The sequence below is a fragment of the Pteropus vampyrus genome, unplaced genomic scaffold (genome assembly GCF_000151845.1).
Source record: "Pteropus vampyrus isolate Shadow unplaced genomic scaffold, Pvam_2.0 Scaffold74, whole genome shotgun sequence".
In the NCBI taxonomy this organism is placed as follows: domain Eukaryota; kingdom Metazoa; phylum Chordata; class Mammalia; order Chiroptera; family Pteropodidae; genus Pteropus; species Pteropus vampyrus.
This window is the reverse complement of record NW_011888855.1, coordinates 8,839,631-8,864,953: the sequence shown is the minus strand read 5'-3', so window position 1 is coordinate 8,864,953 and position 25,323 is coordinate 8,839,631. Positions and strand designations below refer to the sequence as shown.

Sequence of the window (25,323 nt, the reverse complement as noted above, 5' to 3'; positions counted from 1 at the left end):
ATTGTATTATAAAAGAAAATTGTCCTTTTAATAGTTAATATAAGTATGTTCTGTATCACCACATGTATTTTATAGTTATTTTTATGGACTGTTTAATATTCATAGAGTTGAAGTGCCATAAGTTAAACATTCTTCTACAGGTATTTAGAAAAAAATCTAACTTTATCAGTCTGATCAAGTCTAGATGGTGCTTTCTTCTTGGTGCTTGCTGCTTTTGTTAAATTATTTCCTATATTACATTTCTAGGAGCTTTAGTAGTGGATCAAAAGAACTTTTTTGGGTCTGTAATTAATTACAACTTGCTTTTAAAAAGGTGTGTGTTTTCTAAACACAAAATCAACATTAAAATATTTTCCTAAATGAACAGAAATGATACTTTAAGTTCTAATACCTTCACTTTACCCAGGAAATATATCATTTAGGAAAACCATTGAGCAATGACTTTCCCTGTAAATGATTTTCAAGCCCTTATGTCATTTTCCATAGTCACATTTCAGTATACTTCACAATGGCAATTTTTTATTCCAAGATTTGTACTCTAAACCTTGAACTCTCACCATGCTTCCCCTGCCCCCTATTTGGTATGTAATAAGGCTTTTCTCATTTTATAGGGTATCAGTTAGCAGAGCTATTAAACCCTTTGCAGAACCTGGCCGCCCTCCAGACTGGTTCTCTCAAAAAGTAAGTTCCCAAGCAAGTGCTCTTTTAGAGTAGTCTTTGAGATGGGAAGTAGGTTCCTTTCCAGGCTCTGCCCTTTAATCATAAAGATTTTATACCATGAAGAGGGAGAATAGTTGAGAATCCCTTTTTCTTTTTTCCGTTTGTCAATCCATTGATGCATGCTTATATTACAAACTATTCTTGTCAGTGTAGTGTAATAGTTAAGTACCCAAGCTTGAGAGTTAGATCTGGGTTTAATATGACTCCACTTAATAACTTTGGACAACAATCTTCAGTCTTCTCATTTGTAAAATAGAGAAAAAAGTTGCTTCAGGGTTATTTTGAAGATTTAGTTGAGGTAGTACCTGTAAAGCATTTAGCATAGCGCCTTGCATATTATAACTACTCAGTAGATATTAGCTGTAAATATTGGCTATTAGATTTTCCCCCAAATACTCAAACTCCAGGCCAGAAGATTCCCCTTTCTGTGTCTTGGTATTGGTTATTTTGAACCGATTCGATTGCTAAGTAATTTGCTTTCCTGGAAAGCATTCATATCTTACATATAGCTCCTCTCTCTAAACCTCAGTCTATCTGATATTTTGAAACTTTGAAAGGTCATTTCTTTAAAGGCTTGCTCCTTATATTTTCCCTTTTTTTCCACAGCATTGTGCTTCTCAGTATTCTGAGCTTCTAGAGACCACTGAGACCCCAAAGTGAGTACAAAGCCACACATTTAAGCTAAATCTCTTTAGGGAAGAGTGTTTACTGAAGAAGTCTGGTTTTATATCAGTTTATATTACTGAGTGATAAAAATATAGAAGTTATCAGTGGTTACCTGATGGAGAAGGCTCAAAGAAATTAAGTAGGAGTGGGAACAAATGTTCTCTTATTCAAGTGTGCGTGTTGTGTGTTTGTTGCAATTTTCCACAGACGGAAACGGGGTGAAAAGGGAGAAGTGGTGGAAACTGTTGAAGATGTTATTGTTCGGAAACTGACTGCTGAACGAGTTGAGGAACTAAAGAAAGTAATAAAAGAAACCCAGGAAAAATATAGGTACTTACCAGAGAGATGCCAAATGGTTGGGAGAGATGGCTAACTTCTAGTACTAGTCGAATTTTTTAATAGCAGATTAAAAACCTGTCTATCTACTTACTTCTCTTTCTTCTTATAGACGGCTAAAAAGAGATGCAGAACTAATTCAAGCTGGGCACATGGACAGCAGACTGGATGAGCTTTGCAATGACATTGCGATGTGGGTTATATTATATCGTTTTTCTATGTATACTCTTTTCTCTCTTTTTACCTCTTTTCTCTTCAAGTAATCTGGGTTATTTCCTCTGTCTGTCATTCCTTTAGACTTGAGAGATTCTGGAAGGGGAAAGCTACAGAGTGGCCTGGTAGCTGGGAGGGGGGAGTGAGTCCTAGAAGTTAATGTGATAGAGCATTTCAGTGTGAAAATGTAACTTAGTTCTAACTTAAAAGTGGCTCTGGTTTGTGTGGGTGAAGAACTGGTAGTTAGACAATAACTTGACATTTCCTGTTTTGCTAATAAAGACTCTTTTTTAGGCCTTTCCCCAAGAAAGTGCTAGCCAACCCCCCCCCCCAAAAAAAAAAATCCTTGTGAGGGCATTGAGAACTGTGGAGGAACTAGAGCTGGTTAGGATCTAACTCTTAATTCCCTCTTTAGGAAAAAGAAATTGGAGGAAGAGGAAGCTGAAGTGAAGAGGAAGGCTACGGATGCTGCATATCAGGGTAAGCTGAACCTAGTAAACCTGTTTAGCAGTTGACTACACAGTACTACATGCTAATGATAGTTGAAAAATATTTTGTAGCATAGAATTTACTAATTCCAATTTACTTGCATAGTTCTCTCTGTCATCTTCTACCAGAATCAAAACATCCCTCTATGTCCAGGAAGAAACAAAAATGAGCTCTGCTCAGATCCAACTAGACCTTGTGTCCTTGAAGGACACAAAGGCTTAATAATAAGACATTGAACATAATTAAGGTTTTAGAAGTCAAAGCCTGTAAAAAAGTTGAGAATAGCTCAGTCACTCTATAAGGGGAAGAACTTAAGCATTTGTACTCATGTATTGCCCCTTTGCTGAATTAATCAGCAAAGGGGCAATACATGCTCTGAGCTAATGAGGTCTTTTCCTCTTGTTAAAAGCAGAATCTTAATAAGTTATTGAAGAGGCTGTTGAAGGGTCATTAAACCACTTTTCTACTTCATGGACCTTTAGGATAGTTGAATAGTTAAATGAGTTTGCTCAGAGTGAGAGTTTCTCTTAAGCAACATTTCCTGTCTTTTAGAAGAATTAAAAAAACTTTCTAATCCAACTCATAAAGCTGTTTTAATAAAACATCTCCACTTGTCCTTTATTATACAATAGCCAAGTAGTGTCTAGTTTCATTTATTTAATCTCGAAGACTTAGGAATTGTTCTCTTATGGTTCTAGCTCGTCAAGCAGTAAAAACACCCCCTCGAAGGTTACCTACTGTGATGGTCCGCTCTCCTATAGACTCTGCCTCTCCAGGAAGTGATTATCCACTTGGGGACTTGACTGTAACCACTATGGAAGAAGCCACCTCTGGGGTGAGTCTATTTTCATCTGCAAGAATTAATCAGCAAAGGGGCAATAAGCCAGCAGAGAGCTGAGTGATGAGGAAACCACTTTTGGCCTAGAGGCAACTTCCTCTCTTGGTCAGAATCTAAAGACTTAATTCACCTTTTCTGTGCTCTAAGATAAGGATGGACCTAAAGACATTAAGGCTTTTGATCTTTTGAGAGAGATGAAAAGACTATGTATTAGTCTTAATGAAATTCCCGCTGAAATAAGGGACAATGACCTTGTAAATACAAAATATTGGTAGTGGGTAAGGAGTTTGTAAAGGGCAGGTTGGGTGGAATGGTTGGGTCTGAGTGAATGTAAGAGAAAAAATTGTGGGGAAGAAAGGTGTGGCTGAGAACAAGAGAGGTAGAGGGTTTCTGGGCAGTTCCACTCAGGACTGTTAAAGTAATAGTTAGACACAGTAACCCATCCAGATTAGTAGGGAACCTTCCAGAGTTTGAGAAGTCAGATAAAGGTTCTCTGTTGTCTCTTAGGTAACCCCTGGGACTTTGCCGAATACCCCAGTCACCTCGTTTCCTGGGATTCCTGACACCCTTCCTCCAGGCTCTGCACCCTTAGAAGCCCCCATGACCCCAGTAACAGATGATTCACCCCAGAAAAAGATGCTTGGACAGAAAGCAACTCCACCCCCCTCCCCTCTGCTGTCAGAGCTCTTGAAGAAGGGCAGCCTCCTGCCTACTAGCCCCAGACTGGTATGGAGACTTCTGTGGGTGTTTGAGAGCTGTGGTGATTTAGTACTTTGGAAGGGAGTGCCTGGGACCTAAAATATGACACGGAAAAAAGTTCAAAAGAGAAATAGATTTCCTAGTTAAACGTTAATTAAGGAAAAACAAAAACCCACACAGTAAGTTGGTAGAATCCTTGGGTCCTGAGGTATCTGAAACCATAATTAATTTGGTTCTCTTTTCCAGAGAACTCTTGTTAAATAAGTTTTGAAAATTAGAGTTTCCCTTGGGTCTGAAGTTATTCTCTTTGGACATTAACTTTTAGATTCATGAAGTTTGGTCAGCTGCTGGAACTCTTTTGGGAAGTGGTAGTAAAGGAAAGCTTGAGTGTAGCCTTCACCTCTATTCTTCCCTGGTAGGTAAATGAGAGTGAAATGGCTGTGGCTTCTGGCCACCTGAACAGTACAGGTGTCCTCCTGGAGGTAGGCGGGGTCCTTCCCATGATACATGGTGGGGAGATGCAGCAAACACCCAACACTGTTGCGGCCTCCCCTGTTGCCTCAGGTAAGTCACCACTTTTCCGTTACCTGCTTTTTCAGAGATGTTGAATTCAGCATTGATGGCCCTTGATTTCTAGCCTTTGTTACTAAGCAACTGTCAATCCTAGATTTAAAGCCCAACATTGGAGCTACTTAACCTCTTAACCTGCTAAACCACATAGTGCCCAAGATTTTAAATCCATTCCATCTTCAGAATATTGGTAGCCCTGAATGATATTTGATAGATATTGATGAGAAAAATAGTGAAGTTAATAGTGAAGCTGTTTCTCTGGGGTTTACAAAATCATGGAAGGGTGCTAGAGATACCTGAGATTATAGAATAGGGGAGTGAGATTTGGAACCAGAGAACTGGACTTGGGTCTTAGGCCTGCCACATACTTGATTTTTTGACCTTGGATAGGTAACTTGACTCTTGAGTCTCACTTTCTTCTCATTAATTGTAGTGTATATACTTTACAAGGCTTAGTGAGAATTAAATGAAGTAGAAAATGTAAAGCAAAAAAGAAAAGGCTTTACTAAATAACAAATAAGCATTAGATATTGGCATTTGAGTGGTGTTAAATTTGGGTGGTGTACAGCATGCTTAACTTTAGCAGAAGTGACAGATTTATTCAAACCATTTTTTTGTTGTTGTTTAATTTTCTTCTGAGAAGAAATTTCCAACCATTTTTCATACACGTTGTGTGTTCTCGTGCTTTGGGTCATTCCTAACTTGGCAGAAGATCTTAAGGTTGGAGAAAGTAAGGATATAGGTAATGAACTTTTTTAACAGGGGACTTGCTTTCATCCTTTGAGACTAAAAATTTTCTTGGTTGAGAAAGTGGCTATTGCTTCTTGTTCATGTGCTTCCTTCTTATCTCATTTTGTGTACTTCTTTGTCTGTTAGGTGCTCCCACTCTTTCCCGGCTTTTAGAAGCTGGTCCTACACAGTTCACCACACCTCTTGCTTCCTTCACTACTGTTGCCAGTGAACCTCCAGTTAAACTTGTGCCACCCCCTGTAGAATCTGTGTCCCAGGCTACCATTGTCATGATGCCTGCGCTGCCAGCACCATCCTCTGCTCCGGCTGTCTCCACTCCTGAGAGTATAGCTCCAGGTGCGTCCCTTACCCACGCCCTGAGCAGCCACTAGGTTCAAAATTTCATCTTTAACTCCAGTTAGAGAAAGGTGACTGAGGGCATCAGCTCCAATTCAGATGCTTCAGTTCTGTTCTCCATGGACATTTGTCATCTTTATCCTTAGAAAAACAAGGATGTGAGAAGAGTGGGATGGGCATTTATGCGCTGGGGGAAAAGGCTAAGTGTACATAGCAGTGGGCTTGAGAATGCGTTCTCACCTTTCTGGATAAAACTGGAGAGAAGGAAATGTAGGCAGATATAAGATAACTTTCTGAGCTTTAGTGTATGGGTACTTGTCATCTGTTTGTAGCCTTGGTGTGATCTCCAGGTGGTCACTTGGTACTAAATAAGTTTCTGAGGTGTTTTTCTCTTCCTGTTACTCAGTGAGTCAGCCTGACACCTGTGTTCCTATGGAGTCTGTGGGGGATCCGCATACTGTGACTGTTTCCATGGATAGCAGTGAAATCTCCATGATTATCAATTCTATCAAAGAAGAATGTTTCCGATCAGGGGTAGCAGAAGCTTCTGGAGGATCAAAGGCTCCCAGCATAGATGGGAAGGAAGATTTAGATCTGGCTGAGAAGATGGATATTGCTGTGTCTTACACAGGTGAAGAGCTGGATTTTGAGACTGTTGGAGACATCATTGCCATCATTGAGGATAAGGTAACTATTGAGCAAAGCCCAAAAGAATCTCTCATGGGTCCTGCATAGCCTTCTCTCCTCAGCCTCTTCTTGCTTCTCATAGTTTGTTCTCAAACATGAACAAACAACTCTCCTTCTGCCAACTTCCATCTCTGTAGTCCCAAAGCCCTTTGGTGCTGACATACTAGTCATCTTCCCAGCCATCCCTATGTTACTGGTTTGCATAGGACAGGTTCCTGTCCATTGGTTATTTTTACTATGTAGGGAAGGCGGAGAGAAACTGCAGATTTAGGCCATCTTGTTTTGGTACTAACAGAATTGAGGGACTTGGTCTTCATTTTTTGACTTCAACAGTGTATGTATTATTGGACAGGTAGATGATCATCCTGAAGTGCTGGATGTGGCAGCAGTGGAAGCGGCACTGTCATTCTGTGAAGAGAATGATGATCCCCAGTCTCTGCCCGGCCCCTGGGAACACCCTATTCAGGAACGGGACAAGCCAGTACCTCTTCCAGCACCAGAGTTGACAGTCAAGCAAGAGAGGCTGGACTTTGAGGAATCAGAAAACAAAGGACTCCATGAACTGGTGGACATCAGGGAACCCAGTGTTGAGATCAAAATGGAACCTGCTGAACCAGAGCAAGGCATTTCAGGGGCTGAAATAGTAACTGGAGTTGTTCCAGCCACAAGTATGGAGCCACCTGAACTCAGGAGTCAGGACTTGGATGAGGAACCCAGAAGTACTGTAACTGGAGAGATTGCTGAAGCAGATGTTTCCAGTGGGAAAGGCGATGAGACTCCACTTAGAACTGTGAAGACTGAGGTATTTAAGATCAGGGGCTGGAAGAATGGAGGGTTATACCTTAGGTAAGAAGTGACAGTTTAGGCCTTCAGTTTTTTTGTTGCATTCCTGAGTTCTGACATGTTTGATGTTTGGTGTGTCTAAAGCCCATAAGTGTGATCAGTGCTATGTATATACATACTTGTCCTACTTTTATATAGGCATATATTAGAATTGTATTATGTGGGTAGGACTTAGAATTTCTTCTGTAGTCTCACTGTCATTGAAGAATAAAATCATGTAAGCTATAGTGACTTACCAGTATTTACAGTATTTGTTCTTTTTGGTCTTCAGGCATCCCCTGAAAGCATGTTGTCTCCATCACATGGCTCAAATCCCATTGAAGATCCTTTAGAGGCAGAGACTCAGCACAAATTTGAAATGTCAGGTAAATAATAAGGCCAGGAAATCTGTATTCTGTAACTAACTTGAAATCATTTGCTTTGGCTTCTGAGGGATCGTGGGTTGTGGGCAAGTAGAGGAGGTAGAATAGGTCAGCATGGAAAGGAGAGCTGCAGGGGATTATTGTCCATAGGAAGGGGAAGGCGAAGGTGGAAAAATCTTCAGGTAGTCTTTCTCTCCTCTGCAGACTCATTGAAAGAAGAATCAGGGACTATTTTTGGAAGCCAGATAAAGGTATTTCAGACTTTTCTTTATTCCTCTTGCTGTGTGACTAGATTTCCTTATAGCACAACCTTTTAAATGAATTTCAGTAAATTCACATCTTTATTCTCTGAGATGAGACTGATTAAGAAGTTGCATGAGGAAAAGCTGCAGTGGACAGTTAGGCATAGTAGAAGTACTATGTTATCATGTGCTTCCTATCTGAAAAAATCTGTGACTATCACACACACTTTTCTGTGCGTATAATGCACAAAGAAGTTTTGATACATCCAGAGGGCTTTGAAATTAATAGGAATACCAGAGCCAGGGAGACCATATAAGAAATTAGATTATTAATTACAGTATCTAGAAAACCATCCAAAGTTTTCTTTTTAGAATTATTAAAACAGTAGTAACCAACAGACTTAAAATAATGCGATGTGACCTTGCTCCATCAGATGAGACACACAATAAAAACTATTTTTGATAACTTTGTACCCAGGGTCAGAGTTCCTCTCAAGAGCAAGGGGAAAGAAGGAACGCCTCTTAGCTTAGTCTTAAGTAAGTAGCTTTTTTTTTCTTCTTTTTAAGAGGATCCTGGGTCTTATTCTTTGTCCAGGTTCTGAATTACTTGATTGATCAGTGTCTGTAAGTAGATGGTAGTATAAGTGATAGAGGGCTCAGTCAGGAAAGTGTTAGGTCATTTTCTAAAACTGATCTAACCCAAAAGACAGTTCATATTTAATGATGCTTTGCTGGATAGCTTTGCTTACATTTGTTAACTGGAACATGCTGTGTCTAAGGATGCCCCAGGTGAGGACGAGGAGGAAGATGGAGTCAGCGAAGCGGCTAGCCTAGAGGAGCCTAAGGAAGAAGATCAAGGAGAAGGCTATTTGTCAGAAATGGATAATGAACCCCCTGTGAGCGAGAGTGATGATGGCTTTAGCATACACAATGCTACGCTGCAGTCCCACACACTGGCAGACTCTATCCCCAGCAGCCCTGCTTCCTCACAGTTGTGAGTATCAGATTCTTTGAGGTCAAGGCAGTGAAGGTGAGAGGTGGGAGAGGATCTTTAATCTTGCTTTTTCATCTTCCCTTTTTTGGCCTGGAACAAATGCAGGCATATTGTGGAGATAACACGGGTTCAGTTGCAGACCACTGAAACTGAGATTTGCAATAAAGTGAATTACAATCTTTTTGCTGGTGGAGGAGCTTGCCTTCAATTTGTAAAAAATGTAATATGAAGTACACTAAAGTGAAGTGTAGTAAAACGAGACACACCTGTATTTGACAAGAAACAATTAGGACTTTTTAAAAAAAATTACGCCTAGTGAGACTTCTGTGTTTCTTTGATTTCAGCTCTGTCTGTAGTGAGGATCAGGAAGCTATTCAGGCACAGAAAATCTGGAAGAAAGCTATCATGCTCGTATGGAGAGCTGCAGCTAATCATAGGTGAGTGGAGGTTTTACCAGTTAGTAGGAACATTTTCTTCTGCTTCTCCTCATTGTTGGTGGTTAGAAAAAAGTCTGAGTAGGTTTATATGGGACTGCTGGCATTGGCTCTTATAACCTTCAGCTACTTAGGTTAAGTTCCCTCACCCGTGCTTCTGGAGGATAAGCCAGTAATTGCATCATATTCTCTTTGGACAGGTATGCCAATGTATTCCTGCAGCCTGTTACAGATGACATAGCACCTGGCTATCACAGCATTGTACAGAGGTAAGCCACAATCCATTCAGCATATTGACTTCCCTGGATTGTAAATTGTCCAGTCTTAGTGGATTTTTACTTTAGACAGTAAGTTTAAAGCAAATGTTTTTGATAATGAGTAAAAGTGACCAAGTACTAAACTGATCATTTCAGTAGCTGTATCACCAATGATAGTCTAAAAGAACTAACCTCTTTTATTACCTTTTTCAATGCTTATCATACAGACTGACGTTGGGTTAAGTGCTTGTTTCAGGATGAGGAGTTGGCATTTGAGACCTGACAATTAGGACTGAAGGGATATATGAGATCTGTATGGTAATATATTCAGGGATTCATTTGAGCCCTCTTCCCCTCTCTGCTACCATTTACCTGTTCTTTTTTTCAGGCCTATGGATTTGTCAACTATTAAGAAAAACATTGAAAATGGACTAATCCGAAGCACAGCTGAATTTCAGCGTGACATTATGCTGATGTTTCAGAATGCTGTAATGTATAATAGTTCGGACCATGATGTCTATCACATGGCCGTAGAGATGCAGCGAGATGTCCTGGAGCAGATCCAGGTACTTTGAGGATCCTTAGTGTTTTAGCAAGGATGAAATGAAAATACTCAAGGGAGTAATTCATATATTGATGTCAGGAAGGGGTGTTGTGGCTTTTACTTGGAATAGTTAGGAACATAAAATTTTGTTCTTTCTGGATTGATGTTAGTTTTCTCATGTTGGATTGGTAAAAGAATTGTGAGAGAATAGTCCACCTTTCTTGGGCAAGTTTCTTGAAGTTTTTTAATAAAATTCTTATAAAATGGTGAGTGTATATTTTTGATTACGTTAAGTGTGTATATAGTAGACAATCAACAAATAGAGTTTCTTCTCCTTATTCATCACAGGTAACCTACTTCTATCCTGTAATTGCATTATCAGACTTCCTTCGGGATATTGAACTTGAAGGGATATGGTCTATCTCTGCAGAGTCTGCCAAGTACTTAGCTTACTTGATGTTCTTTGGTTCATCTAGTTTTATTCTCTTTCTCATTCTTAAAGGATAGAGACTTCGATTCTATATTATAGCAAAAAAAAGCCATTTGGCATTTTCAAATTTCTTGAACACGCACAGCTAGAATTAAAACCTAGTATGTTAAAATTCTAATCAGTCAAGAAATATTTGGATGCTGATTGCAGAAAGGTACTATACAAAGTCCTGTTTACAAAGCCTAAGGTGTCTTTAGTTCTTCCCTACTGGATCAGGTCTCTAGGGCCAACTGTATTTCTTCTCCCTACAGCAATTCCTGGCCACACAGTTGATTATGCAAACATCTGAGTCTGGGATCAGTGCTAAAAGTCTTCGAGGGAGAGATTCTACCCGCAAACAGGATGCTTCAGAGAAGGTGAGGAGACCAAGAAAGGGCCAGTATGCCAGTGCTAGAAGTCTGAAGCATCCAAAGAACCTTATGTTACTGCTGGGCTTCTGAATTCCAATGGTGTGCATATAAATCTGAGAATGGTTGTTGTTTGCTCCCATCCAAACAAAAGAAACCTGTTGTGACTGAAAGGCCCAGTCACAGGGGAGAAATTGTGAGCTGAGTGAGTGAATTACTAATTCCTCTGAGAGAGTGCTTGCAAGGTGGGGTAAACGACTTAGCTTATAGCAATTGGGGACCATCAGTTCCTGTTCCAGAGGCTTAATGGCCAGATTGCTTTTGGATCTCTTTCCTCTTATTCTTGAGTTTTTAAATTTTGTCTTTGTATGTGTGGTGCTTGTGTCTCTATCCTGAGGTTTGGGGTGCTTGCGGCTTAGAGTTTCCGTGGAACCTGATCAGTGTTTGTTTGTCCTCTAACAGGACAGTGTCCCCATGGGCTCTCCTGCCTTCCTTCTCTCTCTCTTTGTAAGTATTGAATGGCTGCAAGGGGTGGTGTTGCCACAGAGATTCTCAGCTCCTGCTGGGGGTGGGTGGCAGAGGGAAATCCAACATGGCAGACTGTGGCAATGTCTTGAATTTCTGTTTATTCAGATCATTGAATAAGAAACTGTCTTTTCTGCACTCCTATCTTTCTGTGTGTGTGCGTGTGTGTGTGTTTGTGTGTGTGTGTGTGTGTGGGCTGGGTAGGGACTTTTCATGAGTTCAGCAGGCTGAAATGAAGTATTGGTAAGGGTCTAGGATGCACCTGCTCCTTATTTCTTGACTTCACCTTTTGCCAATTTTCTTACAAATAGAAGATTGTTCAGAGCAGCAGCTACTAGCTGGATTTTAAGCGTTCTTCATACTGGCAGATATTCAGCACATGGTTTTTTTCTTTTCCCCTAATACTAAGTTGCAAGGCTGATGCCTGATACACAAACACTCAGTAAAATTTAAGATGAAGATCTCAGTAACAATGACGACTGCATACAGTAGTGGCTGGTGGAATTAGAGATGAGCTTAGTAAAGCTAGCCTAAAGACTTTTGCTCCATGAATTGAATGATCCTCTGACTCTGTGATGTTCATTATGGGGCACTGAGGCATGATATGGAAAGAGCATCGGACTAGAAAACCACATGATCTTAAACTGACTGGATTATTTCATGGAGCCTTGTTTTCCTCATCTTTGTGATGGAGCTAATATAATGAGGTACCTGTCCAGCCTACCTCACAGGGATGTTGTGAGGATAAAATGAGATAATAGGCATGGAACTGGCTTGAAAAAAAATGTTATACAAATGCAAGGTGGTATCTTTGTTCTCACTTTGCCTCAGAGGCAACTTGTGTTCTCAAGCTCTAAAAATTTTAGAGTCCTTGCACGTTAGAAATGTAAAAATGGCCTGGCCCAGCAGAAGTGTTCAATAGTTCATCTTGCCTACAGGCCTCAGCCTGTACCACAGACAGAACACTGTAATCTCCGTTCTTATTGACCTGCAACAGTGACTCTGGATCCCCAAGCAATTGGCTGGCTGTTGCAAAGCTGGTTAATAGGATCTTTTATCTATTGAAGACAGCAAAGTATTGCACAAGAGGAAGGAGCTGGGCTACAGGGAGAGAGCAGCAGATGGAAAGAAGCCTTCTGGTTGTCCTGATCTCATGGAAAACAACTATCAGGAGGTGCTAGGGAACTAGTGCCAGGGTCAGTCTGCAGGAAAGGCCTTTCTTATAGGGACCAACAGCTGGACAGGTATGTTAGCCAAGAATCTCACTATCCACTGCCCTTTCTGACTCTCCCACCTTTCTTTTACTATTCCTGTTCCTTTGCACATAATTTGGGGCTGGGTGGGATGACTAATAGTCATTCTGTGGGACCCCAGGTGGATTCCAGCAACCTCTGGTGGGCAGGAGCAAGATACCCTGTAATACATAATCCTCTCACAAACTACTACCAGGTTATTTTTATCACACTCTGTGGGAAGACAGATATATGCCCCTCATTTCCTGGATTTTTCTGCTGATTCCCCTCTCCCCCAAGAAACCAAATCCTCAGCATTCTTGTTGTACCTTCTTTTTAACCAACTCACTCATACTCCCTTTTTTTGTCTGCCTGTCATTTAGGATGGGGGCACCAGGGGGCGCCGCTGTGCCATTGAAGCTGATATGAAAATGAAAAAATGAAGTTTCAGAGTACCTTCATTGAGCTGACCTGAAAAAGTAAACAAGATAGCGCTTGGGCATGTGGGCCCAGTTCCAGAAGTGGAAGTTGCAGAAGAGGAGGCACCTGGGCCATGTGACATGATTTAGGAAAATCTCTCTCAGAGAGTTGAAGTAGCATAATTGCCTGTTTTAGGGCAAAAATCATGGGCTGTGTTAATGTCCTAATGTGTAGCTAGCAGATTGTAACTAATTTGTACTGTCTTGTGAAGTGTACAGACTTTTAAAAAAACCTGTGAAGTGTGTGTGTGTACACAATAAACTCTGAAAGAAAACTCTAGCCTTTGGTGTGTTCTTTTTGTACGTGTGTGTGTGTGCACAAACTTGTGATTTTTTTCTGCATGATAACTTTCATTATTTGTGGAAATGAGATGGTTAGAGCAGGGAAGTGGTCTTATAATATGAACTGTTCTACAGCACAGAGAAGGTAACCAAGATTGAATTTATAATTAATAGGTTAAAGTATTGCATTGTGCTATAAGCGCTGTCTTATTCAGCTTTTCTTGAATGTTTAGGAAAACGTAAAGGTTTTCAGAGTTCTGTTCATGGCATTGCTTAAAGAAGATAAGAGCATGGACATCGGTAGCACTTACCTTTACCTTGGACATTTGTCCTTAATACTATTTTTGCATATGGTTATTTGTAAGTTAGTATATTACTGTTTCCTTCTTATCTATTTTGTGTAGTCTTGTGTAGTAGTCTTGTGTATTTCAGAATTTATAACATTTCTATTTGAAGGCTACACTCGGTTTAAGCATTATCAAATTTATCACCTGACCTTATTCCAATTTCTCTTAATAAAAATCAACTCCATGAAATGAACCTAATTATGAGCCTTTCATTTTAAAGAGACGGATGTTAATAGAATATCGTCTAGTACTTTGAGCCTTCTTGAAAAAGATGTGTTTAAGAAAGATGAATAGAAGTCAGATCTTTTTGGTTTAAAACTTAAAGCTTGTTAGGATACTAAGGAAGTAGAAGATACAGTCTTTGTGAAGTGATAGGAATTCCATCCAGAGTTTAGAAAATTAACTACAGTATATTCCCAAGCAATCCATAAACATGGATAAGATAGAAGGAATGAAGCCCTAAAAGTTGGAGAAGCTTGTGGCGGAGGAGGTCTATTAAAGGACATAGTTTTGAGTTGGTAGAGGTGATGAATAAGCTTAGCAAGCTGATTTGACAATGTAGGCATCTGTGGTGGGGACAATAAGGAGACAAATGAAATCAGAACAGGGATTATACTAAAGAATTGTGAAGTACAGGTACCAGGCCAGGGAGGCAAAATGGGCTTGCTTAATGGAGGACTTTGGCAGATTGAGAAATTTATATTGAGGTAATAGCTTCTGTGAGTCCTTGAATAGGGACACTATTTTCTTACAGCAGATCAGATTATAGAGAAACTGACCAGGAGGCTATGGCATTTATTCAGGAACAAAGGATGGGCATTGAGAAAAATTGTGGAAGAAAATTGGGAAGTGGACTTGCCTATTGAATATAAGAGAAGAAAGAGTCAAAACAGGATCAAGAAAATAGTGTTGATGGTGGGGATAAGGAAATTAGGGAGAGCAAATGATTCTGGAGATATTCAGGAAGATGAGTAATTTTGGTTTTTGAAATGTTGAATCGAAGTAGATGGTAGGGCACAAAAAGGGAAGCCCAAACTGACTTTTGGGTACATGGAGAAATGATCCAAAATTCATATAAGTAAAGGTGGAGAGATTTGGGAGCCATCTGAATAGAGATCAAAGTTGAAACCTCAAAGTATATACATTTTTAAAGGAAATAATAAGGAAACAGAGGACCAAGCAAGAACATAGATGACAAGGATTTGTTGAAAGGTGTAAAGGGAGAGGACAAAGGGACAGGAAAACCAAGGTAGTGTAGTATAATGAGAGCAAGGGAAGACATTTTAAACTTCTGAGACATGAAATTTGGATATGAACAGAAGGTTGCCACAGGTAATCTTAAAGTATATTTTGTGGATTTAATGGTTGATAGGTTAAGAATGTCTATACGCTGAGGGAAATATCCTTTGTCTCTCAAATTTACTGCCTTGCAGTTGAATTTAAGGGTGGTTTTGGATAGAGGAATTCTGTTTAGCTGACTATGTTCCAGTTCTTTTGGAGTATGAGGAAATCCAAGAAAAAATACCTGTTGAGCAATATTTTTATTATACTCTCTGATGTGGGCTTCTTTTTATTTCCAATGACAGAGATTTCATCTCCTGATGTCTCCTTTCAGCTAGCTTTTACTCTTCTTAATGATGAGTGGAAAGTAATTTCTGGCCTCTTTCTAGCAAGCTTAGGAGATGCAAATGCCTTAGGAATATTGATTTGAGTGAATTTAATGCATTTTTTCTGTGTATTTACAGATGGGGCGTGAGTGGGTTTGGTTGGATTCTGAACGAGACTATCCCAATGATTCTGAATTGAGCAACGACTGCAGGTCCCTCTTCAGCTCATGGGACTCTAGTCTGGACCTTGATGTGGGCAGCTGGAGGGAAACTGAGGAGCCAGGGGCTGAGGAACTAGAGGAAAGCAGCCCAGGGAGAGAACCTAGTGAGCTCCTTGAGGGGGACGAAGGCAGTGAGGAATATCAGGACGAGGCAGAGCAAGTCAGCCGCCAGAACCTCCTCCACTTTCTCTCTGAGGTAATGGGGAGCCATAATTTCCAAAGTTGGAAGAGTCTTACCTGTACATATTTCTAACCACTTGTAATGTTGTTTACTAAAATATAAGCTCCACAGTGGCAGGGACTAAGTTCATTGCTGTGTCTTCAGCACTTGGTACTAACCAAATATGTGCCCAATGTGTACTTCTTGACCGAATAGTCTAAAATCTCAGTCATTAGGACCCTGAATCATAGAAAGTGAAATTTCTGTATGCAGGACTGCCTTGTAAGAGTATTCTTGCAATTCATTTTTTGAGAGTCATGGGAGGTGATAACTTGCCCAAACTCTTCTTGAAGTTTATAACATTGAGACTCCAAGGCCTTATTTTACAGTGTCCTTATAACCCTGGTTAAGGGCTAAGGACCAGAAATAAACAATTGGACAGAGTTTATATTTATGCAGCAACTACACATATTCAGGAAAACCTATCTCAAGATCAGCAAAGATCCCATTCAGATATTGCCACTTCTATCTGCATTGTCTGTGGCAGACAAAAATTTCAGCAGTTTGCTTATCATTCCCAATTGTTCAGAGTTGACACTGAAGATGAAAAATTAGAAAATAAGCTCCTTGAAAAGGCAAGAACCATATCTATCTTGTTTACTGTTTTGTCCCAGCAACGAGTCCAGTGCCTATGTATATAAGATATTTAATACATTTAAAATGATTGACTGAATTAACTTATTTGCCATCTCAGACTTAGTTACAGTGGCAATGTAATCATGTGGCATTATTGATATGTAGATGATTACCACTGGTGTTCCTATGCATCTAACAATAAATTGTGATTGCAGGTAGCTTATTTAATGGAGCCATTGTGCATTAGCAGCAAAGAATCAAGTGAAGGCTGCTGTCCTTCACCTGGTAACAGACAAGAAGGAAGTGAGATTGAAGCTCCTGAAGGAGAAGTGGAGCCCTGCAGAGGTTCTGAAGAACTTTTAACCATAGTAGACCCCTTGGTAGCCGAGAAATCAGTGGGAGAAAATGGAAGGCAAGAGGTGGCTCCAACTCCCTCAGGTGTTTGTGCAGTTCAGGAACTCCTCACAGAGAATGAAGAGGTAAGTAAATAACTCAAACTGGCCATCTGATTGTCCCTCTACACAGGGAGGCAGAGTAGAGTGGTTAGATCACATAGGTTAACTCCAGGGAGTTCAAATACCTGGGTCCAAATCCCGCTTTTAGCACGACTTAGCTGTGTGACTTTAGGCATGTTAGTGAACATTTAGAATCTCAATTTTCTCTGCTATAAATGGAATAATAGTGCCTCTATCTTAATAAGTTTGCTGTGAGGTTTAAATGAGACAATTCATGTAAAGCACTTAGTGTAGTACCTAGCTCATAGTAAGTAATCAGTAAAATTTAGAATGCTATTATCATTAATATTATCTGACCAGCTAGACTAGTTAGTTCCAGGATCCCAAATGATAATGACAGCCTTAAAAGAATACAGCATCCATCTAGAATTGAGTATATTGCTTTTTAATTTTTTTCTTAGGATACAGTGTCAAATTTCTCCAGCATAATTGTTACTAAGAATTCATTACGTAGGTCTAGTTAAGTTACCTTTAACTAATTTATTTTATAGCTTTATATAATTGGCCTCTTTTCACTTTAAGGTCAGCTTTCATTTACCCCATACAAGTAAAATTACCTTGCAGATAGTAAATCTCTTTCTAAAATTTTCTTTGTTTCTTGGCATTCCCAGGGAGAGGTTAAGCAAGAATCCAAAGAGGAGGACCTGGGTGAAGGGTATGTGTCAGAGATGGAAGACCAGCCCTCCTCAGGTGAGTGTGATGATGGCTTCAGCATTCAGGAGCCTCCTCTGGTGGACATCCTTTTCAGCCATGCTACCTCCTCAAAACTGTAAGTATAGATATTTATCCAAGGTTGTTGAGATTTATATTTTTGCTGCTGTTATGCCTATTTGAATTTGTTACCATGAACATGGATTACTTTTGTAAATTAAAAAAAGAAAATTTAAGTTGGAAAACTCTAGAAATAGAATTAAATAAAATTTTATTGTATAAATAGAAGTCTATGATTTCCTCTTATAAAACAAATATGTTTCAACATTCAAGAATTTTTCATAAATAACCCTTCTCTCTATTATATTTATTCAAGAAACATTGCTGAGTCACTGTCCCTTATGTCTAATACTATACAAAATGTACTTTTTAAGAATACTAAAATGGCTTCTATTAACCTGAAATTAAAAATTATTTTGAAGTTATACTCTCTTTTTTTCACAAATCTTGGGAAATTGTTTACATAATTTTCTCATCTTTTTATAAGTAATTATGGGGCACATTTTAGAATCTTAATTTTTTTTGTAAAGTGAATTTCTTTTTAAGTCAGAAAAATAGTTCTTTTCCAGGCTTGGTCCTTTTGTCTTACCTATTGAGAGAAGACAGCATGAAGTGTTTCAGTTTTTTTTTTTCTACTAGACAATCCCAGATCCATCCATGTATCTGTAGGAAGGCAAACCAATAATTATTCTAGACTTTTTTTTTGTTTAAGGTATACAATGGAACCGCGCATATATGTTTTTTAAATAGCAGATTTCAGATTTTTGTTACACAAATAGAATACAGCTTAAAACTTAGGTTACTAAAGAATTACTTCTTTGCTTTTTCTGTTACTTCCTATGTAAGCATGAGCAGATGGCATATGATGACTATCTAAAAAACGGGAAATCTCTAATCTGGGACATTTTATCTCATGGCATTCAGTGTCTTGAATGGCATACTCCACACTATTAGAATTTAGATTAAACATTAAATCTTTATTAGAAAGAAATAGATATTAGTAATTGAGTCTGCTTGGCTAGATAGTTTAAGGGGAGATAGAAAGCTGAGTTCTTGTTTTATCATCAGGGAAGCTTAAAACGACTTTGAAAGATAGACATTTTCCAGGCTCCTCTTTTCTAGTTCCACCCTTAGTTTGTACTGACTCTCAAAGGGAAGTAGAGCCTTTGGAGCATCACTCCCAGTCTACAGATCCTTTCCACTCCCACACTTTTACTTGTAGTTGCCTAGCATGCATTTCCAAATAGATGGAAATAAAGGTAAGCAAGAAATTATTTCTTAAAATATCGCAAAAGTGATTGATTATGAGGTTACAGAACCTGGTGTAGTACCTTGCTTATAATGGAAACTTAACTAAACATCTGTTGTGTGGACGTGTGAATAAAATTGCACCAGTGCCAAGGGGTTATTGTTCATTCTGGTTGACTGACTAGAAACAAAGGAAGAGGTCTGTTTTGGGCTCTAAATGCCTTGTTCTTATAGGGTTCTAAATTTAAGGATAAATTGATTTTTGTGGTATATAACTTAGATGCTGGTAAGATATTATATCATGAAAATGAATAGTTATGCAGAACTGCTGAAATTGGAGAAAGATAAAATGAGATGTGAGTTGTACTCAAATGCAATATGGTGCATAAAGGCTTCATCCTTGTGAAGCCTTAGGTGTGAAGAGAACTCGTTTAGAGAGAATAATACAGTGTATAAAGTGAGAGGGGTAACATGATGTTTAATTTTGGAGTAAATAGAAAACTTGCCAACTGGGAAAATTATAAAATGAAATAAAACATCAAACAGTTGCACCTTTGAAGAAAAACTAAATAAATTAGACAATTTAGCCCAGAGAAGAAAGGGCCATGAGGATAAATGACTTTTTAAAGGTATTTTAAATAGTACTATACAGAAAGAAAAAGTATATAATTATTTGGCATTCAGATAAAATGCAAGAAAATTCCTTGGGATGTGAAACCAAGTAATTTTTTCTCTGAAACATGGGAGAGACATTTATCCATGTGGCATATTTCTGCATAAAACAGGAACAGATATTCATTTATCATATACATAATTGAGTATCTACTATGTGCCAGGCAGTTGGGAAACATCAGTGAACAAAGTACTTTCATAGGTCAGTTCTTTAGAGTCACAGGCGCTGAGGAGCAAAATCAGCAAGATGCCAAAAAGCACAGTCGATTGTAGACTTATAGTATATTTTATAAGAAGGTAACTACTTCGTTGGGTAATAGTGATCCATAAGAGAATATAAAGTTTGGGGTCCCTTATGGAAGCATTAAATATGTTTATATTCTTATGGTGTTATATTCCTTCAGATATTAACTAGTAGCACTATGTTTTGAGAAAACCTCATTACCACCAGGGGAGACAGAATGCCATTTGTGAAGTTATTGTTTCTTTTTCTGTCCCATTTTTCCCATAGGTCAGATTTAAGCCAGAGTGACCCTGTTCAGGATCATTTGCTATTTAAAAAGACTCTACTACCAGTCTGGAAGATGATTGCCAGTCACAGGTAGATCTCCAAGCCATTTTTGGTGTTCACAGCCACTCTTCTAATTTGAGCGACTTTCTAGGGTTTCTTTTTCCTTTCTGGGTTTGTCCCCTTACAGGTTCAGCAGTCCATTTCTGAAGCCTGTATCAGAAAGGCAGGCCCCAGGATACAAGGATGTGGTGAAAAGGTCAGTGGAAAAGGGGTTGAGAAAGGCTGGTTGCTTTTATATCTGTCTTTTCATACTTTATTTCCCACCTATTAGATTATTTCTTATTTCATTTACATTACTTACAAACTAAAGATATGTTTTATAGCTGGATAAGTTTGTAAAGTTATGATAATAAAGGCTTTTTTTTCTAGTGTTGATTTTTAAGTAATATGATTCATTCATTATAATCTTACATTATCCTTCGGTAGTTTTTGACACTGTTCTTTGGAGCAGAACTTTAAAAGGCAAAGATGATAATCCAAATGATATTACAAACACTGGTTGATGGCAGTATTTTGGATTTTTATAGCATATTTCACCTAAAATGCCGTCCCAGACCAGTGTGTTAATAGAGTATAAAAGATCAGGAAAGGACATTTGGAGACAGACTCATTCTATAAATGAGGAAACGAAAGCTCAGAGGTGGTCATGACTTGTCTGTGATTAACAGTAAATAGCAGAGCTGAAACTAACCCCAGATTCTTACCTTTAAGTTCAGTCTTTTTTCTACACTGCTGTGCCTTCTCTTATATACCCATGCTCTGTCTCATTAATAATTTATTTGTCTTAATATTTGCTTGATTCTCTTTTCACCTCCATAAAAGGAAAAAAATTCTTAGATTTTGATTATGCAGTCAGTAGGTTAATACCTAGTATATTACTATGCATTGTAAACAATCAGTCTGTAATAACCATGTGAAAAATTGATTGTTGGAGCTCTTTACAACTTTGGTACCTGGGGCCACCACTTCTCTAATAGTAGAGTGTAGTGGCTGGGCCTGGAGTGGGCTCTGGAGTCAAGCTGCCTCTGAATTGGAATCCAAGTTGTATGACTTTGAGCAAGTACTTAACCTCTTTAGATCTGTTTCCTCATCGCCAATTGGTGATAATAATGGTATGTACTTGATAGGTTTATTGGGAAGTTTGAGTTAATATAGAAAGTACCCAACATAGCGTTTGGCCTATTGTAAGTAGTAGCAGTCAGAGATTAACTGCTGTTGCTGTTTTATATCTAGTGGGGATTGTTATCGTTACTGCTATTTTCCTTAAGAGCTAGTTCTCCAAGAGAGCATGTTAGGTCACTACATGTTCCACATGAATGTTTGATTTCCTCTGGTTTCTCTTGGCCACCTGTAGACCCATGGACTTAACTACCCTGAAAAGGAACTTGTCTAAGGGACGGATTCGCACCATGGCACAGTTCCAGCGGGACCTGATGCTGATGTTCCAAAATGCTGTGATGTACAATGACTCTGATCATCATGTGTACCATATGGCTGTGGAGATGCAGCGAGAAGTCTTGGAGCAGATTCAGGTACTGTATGTAGAGAGTTGCAAGAAAAAAGAGTGTAATCTCTGGAATCTGGTTTAGAAAATCTGTGAGAATATGGGTGAAGTTGAAGTGTTTCCAGAGTTTATATTTAGGGATGAGTCAAGGCCCTGAAGGATTGACATCATACCTACTGGTTTGGAAAAACCTGAGCCTCAGTAGGTCCAGAGTTAATGGTAAACTAAAGTCATCTAGGAAGACAAGCACTGCTGAAGAACTCTCAAGAGAGCTGGAATGGTAATGGGAGCTCCTGCTTCCAGAGCCTCAAGCCAGAGGGCTAACCATGTAAACCAGATGCTAGAGTCACTGTCCTTTTTTTTGTTCCTATACCTGTTGATATTGTATGTTAACACTGTCACATCAATAGGGGATAAGACATAGTAGCCAGAAGAAGACATTTGATGGTTTCTTTTCTGGGCAGCATCATATTTTAAAGAAAAAAGCACAGTCAAATCTCATGTGGAAAAACAAAGAAAATTGTATTAAAACCTCTGTACCTTTTAAGATTCATAGCTTGCTATCTGCTTTGACCCTGTAGGTGCTGAGTATTTGGTTAGACAAAAGAAGAGACTTAAATAGTCTGGAATGAGAACCAGCCAACCCAGTGCATGATGGAAAATCAGTTTTGTTAACCTGGAGCTGCTCCCCTGACCTGTCCTGCAATTTCGACCTTCATTGAGACTCTGACCCAGAGAAGATCCCAGCACTTGTTTATCACTTCTCTGTTGTGTTTTCTAATAAAAATAAGGCCTTAACTCGCAACCAAGGAGTCAAAGGTGCCTGCCTGTGGACATAATATAAGGAAAAAGGGTAAAGCCAAGATTTGGGGCTTTGCCATAAATAATGCCCATGTCTTTGTTCCATAGGCTTAATTTAGAGGTAACTAGATTAAACCTCTTATTAGTGCTCTATAAATAAATATTATTCCACAAGTGGAAGATTGCTTTTTAATGATTACAGAAGCTGGGAATAGAGGGGATAGCATCATCTGGTGAAATGAGGAAGGTATTTAACATGGGTTTTCTAGAAGGGGCTGGAGTGGGATGAGAGGAGAGTGTTTATGATTTGTCTCATTTAGTGCTCTAAGGTTCGGAAGGGGAATAAAAATGCCTGGGCTGGCTCCCTTTCTTGGTTAAAAGGAACCGGTTAGAGGCTGTGAAGTGTGCTGCTGGAATTGTCCCTATGCAGCCACCGTCCCTAAACTGGGTTTCAGGTCTCCTAGCAACAAGCTGTCTTCTCACCTCGGGAGTAAGTGCTGAGGTGAGTGCACAGAGGAGGGTCGGAGTCGGCATTTGACAAGAAAGGCCCAGGGGAACCCAGGGATCCTATTTTCCAACCAGGCCTATGTTAGTCGTCCCGGTGGGGTGGGGTTGCTCAATCTGCCGCTGGAGAGCTGGCGATCTGGTCTCCTGTTCCTGCCCAAGAGTCTGTGTGGGTCCCAGGCTTTTGGATTGTCCGGTGGTCTCTCCACCTCGATGAAAATGTTTAGGAAACCCAAGGCATGATTTATCTGCAGAGTAGAAATTGTATTACAGGCAAATATTTTATTGCACTTCGAGCGCTTTATGCACTTGACAAGTGTTGCATATTTTACAAACTGAAGACAAGACCTTCCACAAGCACAAAGATTAGGACCCGCTTTATTGTGATACTCGAGACAACTCGCAGTATCTCCGAGGTATGCCTTTATTGAGAAACTGTTTATAGAAAAAGATATTGCAGTTTCTAACTTTATAAATTAATAAAATCAAGCGCCCAACAATACTGTTCTTAATCACTATTGCATTAAATCTGGGATGTGGGGGGATGCATGTCATTGCAGTTGATACCTGTCAAGAATCTCTTAAATTGTACCCCCAAAACCCAGAATGGAGCTATCAATGCCCTCACCTCAGATATATGTAGAAAAAACTCTGGCCATTATCAAACCAGATATTGTTGACAAAGAGGAGGAGATACAAGATATTATTCTCAGATCTGGATTCACCATTGTTCAGGTAACTTCTGGGCACGATGATTGTGCTTTCTGTCATTGAAGCTTAAAAAAAGAAATGTTTATGTAAATGTGTTGACCCATTTAGATCTGTAGTATTTTGCATTAAAAAAATTAGGTTTATTAAAAGTCACATGTGATAGTTTTTTAAAGTTTTTTCACACCTCAAAAGTATATAAAATGAGAAATAAAATTTCTTTACCTTCCACCTCTCCTCTTCTACCCCAAGTCTCATTCTCCAAAGAGAGATAACCACTTACCACTTTGTTCTTCCAGGATTTTCCTATGCATTCGCAAACACTTTTCCCCACTGGAATAGGACAGTTCCCCTCCCTTGACTCCCTTTATGACTCAGATAGCATTTCAGATGATTACATCTGAATCTAGCTCATTCTTCCTAACTTTTGTGTCATATACCCCTATGTGGATTGTGGATGAAGCACAATTTATTTACTTGATCCTCTACTGATGGACTTTGAGACTGTTGATGTTGTTTTTTCTGTTATTACAAACATTTAATGTTTTAAGCCTTATATTCTGCAGTTGGTAGAGGTTTGAAAATGAATGTAAAAAGAGTGTTGTTAAAGATTATTGAATAGAATCGAATATACTTAATCTTTCTTTTTGTACCATCCTTATTTGAAATTAAGTATTATCTTCCTTTTTGTACCATCCTTATTTGAAATTCTAGTTTTTATTATACAGTGTTACATTGCCTGTTTAGTGTTTTAAAAAATAAAAAAGAGAAACTCAGTCTTCAGAAAAGATGGGATTTCGGTTGAACTTAGGATAGGTGGAGGCTGAGGGGAGGGATGGTACAAGAAAGTGTAAGGAAATAGTACAGGAAAGTATAAGGAATTATTTAATACAATAATGAAAAGACTCATGTAAAGATGAACTTTTTAATACATGTAGTTAGGAAAACTAGGTATCCATTAAAAAAAAAAAGTTGGATTCACGTATTACACTATATACACCGGGATAAACTCCTAATGGATCTGAAATTTAAATATTAAAAAATTAAACTATGTAAATTCTAGAGGAAAAAATGCATGAACTTTTTTATTCTTAGAGTAGGACAGCCTTTTTTACTATGACTTATTCTAGGAACCACGAAAGAAAAGATTGATAAGGCTATAAACATAAAGTTCTGCATAGCCAAATAAGCACCATAAGCAAAGTCAAAACACAAATGACGAACTTGGAAAAAAGATTTGCAACTCATATCATAAAGAGCTAATCTCCCTAATATATAAAGAGCTCCTAGAGAACTATAAAAATTCAGTTGAAAATGGACAGAATATGTGGATGATCACAGAAAAAGAAAACAAATGCTTCTTTAACGTATACAAAGATGCTCAATCGTTAAGTAGGAAAAAGCAAATTAAAATCATACTGAGATACCATCTGGCAAAAATATAAAAGTAAATGGCATAACCCCCATGAAAGGGAACCTGGCAATTATCTATTAACATTACAGATGCATTTATTTACCCTTTGATCCAGCAGTCCTACTTCTGGGAATCCCTCCTATAACATATGTTAAGATGAAGTGACATATATGCAGGTTATTTTTTGCAGCATTGTTTATTTACCAGCAAAAGGTTGACAACAACCCAGCATTAGTGGTTAATTAAGCCCTGGTGAATCCATCTATGACCATGCCACCCTGAACGAGCCCAATTCTGTCCAATCTTGGAAGCTAAGCAGGGTAAGGCCTGGTTAGTACTTGGATAGGAGACCACCTAGAAAGACCAGGT

At 38.9% G+C, this 25,323-nt stretch overlaps 3 protein-coding genes across 16 annotated transcripts in view; all 3 read left to right on the top strand.

Annotated features, from left to right (window-relative positions):
- LOC105293609 (bromodomain-containing protein 8) overlaps positions 1–13,333 on the top strand; it is an 18,648-nt gene extending 5,315 nt beyond the window's left edge. For 2 of the 13 annotated variants that reach the window (XM_011362397.2, XM_011362399.1), the window contains 18 exons: positions 1,327–1,376; positions 1,594–1,716; positions 1,835–1,915; positions 2,351–2,415; positions 3,123–3,259; positions 4,381–4,525; positions 5,408–5,617; positions 6,024–6,304; positions 6,657–7,106; positions 7,419–7,512; positions 7,714–7,760; positions 8,531–8,745; positions 9,090–9,182; positions 9,380–9,448; positions 9,825–10,002; positions 10,722–10,826; positions 11,280–11,324; positions 12,958–13,333. In XM_011362397.2, the coding sequence (XP_011360699.1) occupies positions 1,327–1,376; positions 1,594–1,716; positions 1,835–1,915; positions 2,351–2,415; positions 3,123–3,259; positions 4,381–4,525; positions 5,408–5,617; positions 6,024–6,304; positions 6,657–7,106; positions 7,419–7,512; positions 7,714–7,760; positions 8,531–8,745; positions 9,090–9,182; positions 9,380–9,448; positions 9,825–10,002; positions 10,722–10,826; positions 11,280–11,324; positions 12,958–13,017 (2,448 nt within the window). In that variant the 3' untranslated portion in view covers positions 13,018–13,333. The other 11 variants (XM_023531967.1, XM_011362394.2, XM_023531966.1 and 8 more) reach the window with 11 other exon arrangements.
- Positions 13,334–15,393: 2,060 nt separating this feature from the next.
- LOC111741151 (bromodomain-containing protein 8-like) lies at positions 15,394–20,526 on the top strand. The gene is made up of 6 exons (XM_023532012.1): positions 15,394–15,706; positions 16,522–16,785; positions 17,433–17,590; positions 19,964–20,053; positions 20,151–20,219; positions 20,475–20,526. The coding sequence occupies exons 1-6, from the start codon at positions 15,428–15,430 to the stop codon at positions 20,524–20,526; spliced, it is 912 nt and encodes a 303-aa protein (XP_023387780.1). The 5' UTR covers positions 15,394–15,427.
- A 2,237-nt stretch (positions 20,527–22,763) lies between these two features.
- The window catches only part of NME5 (NME/NM23 family member 5), a 16,189-nt gene continuing 13,629 nt past the window's right edge, over positions 22,764–25,323 (top strand). The window contains exons 1-2 of one of the 2 annotated variants that reach the window (XM_011362392.2): positions 22,764–22,830; positions 23,438–23,567. In XM_011362392.2, coding sequence (XP_011360694.1) covers positions 23,439–23,567 — 129 coding nt within the window. In that variant the 5' untranslated portion in view covers positions 22,764–22,830; position 23,438. Of the gene's footprint in view, positions 22,831–23,392; positions 23,568–25,323 lie in introns of both variants that reach the window. The other variant, XM_011362391.2, reaches the window with a different exon arrangement.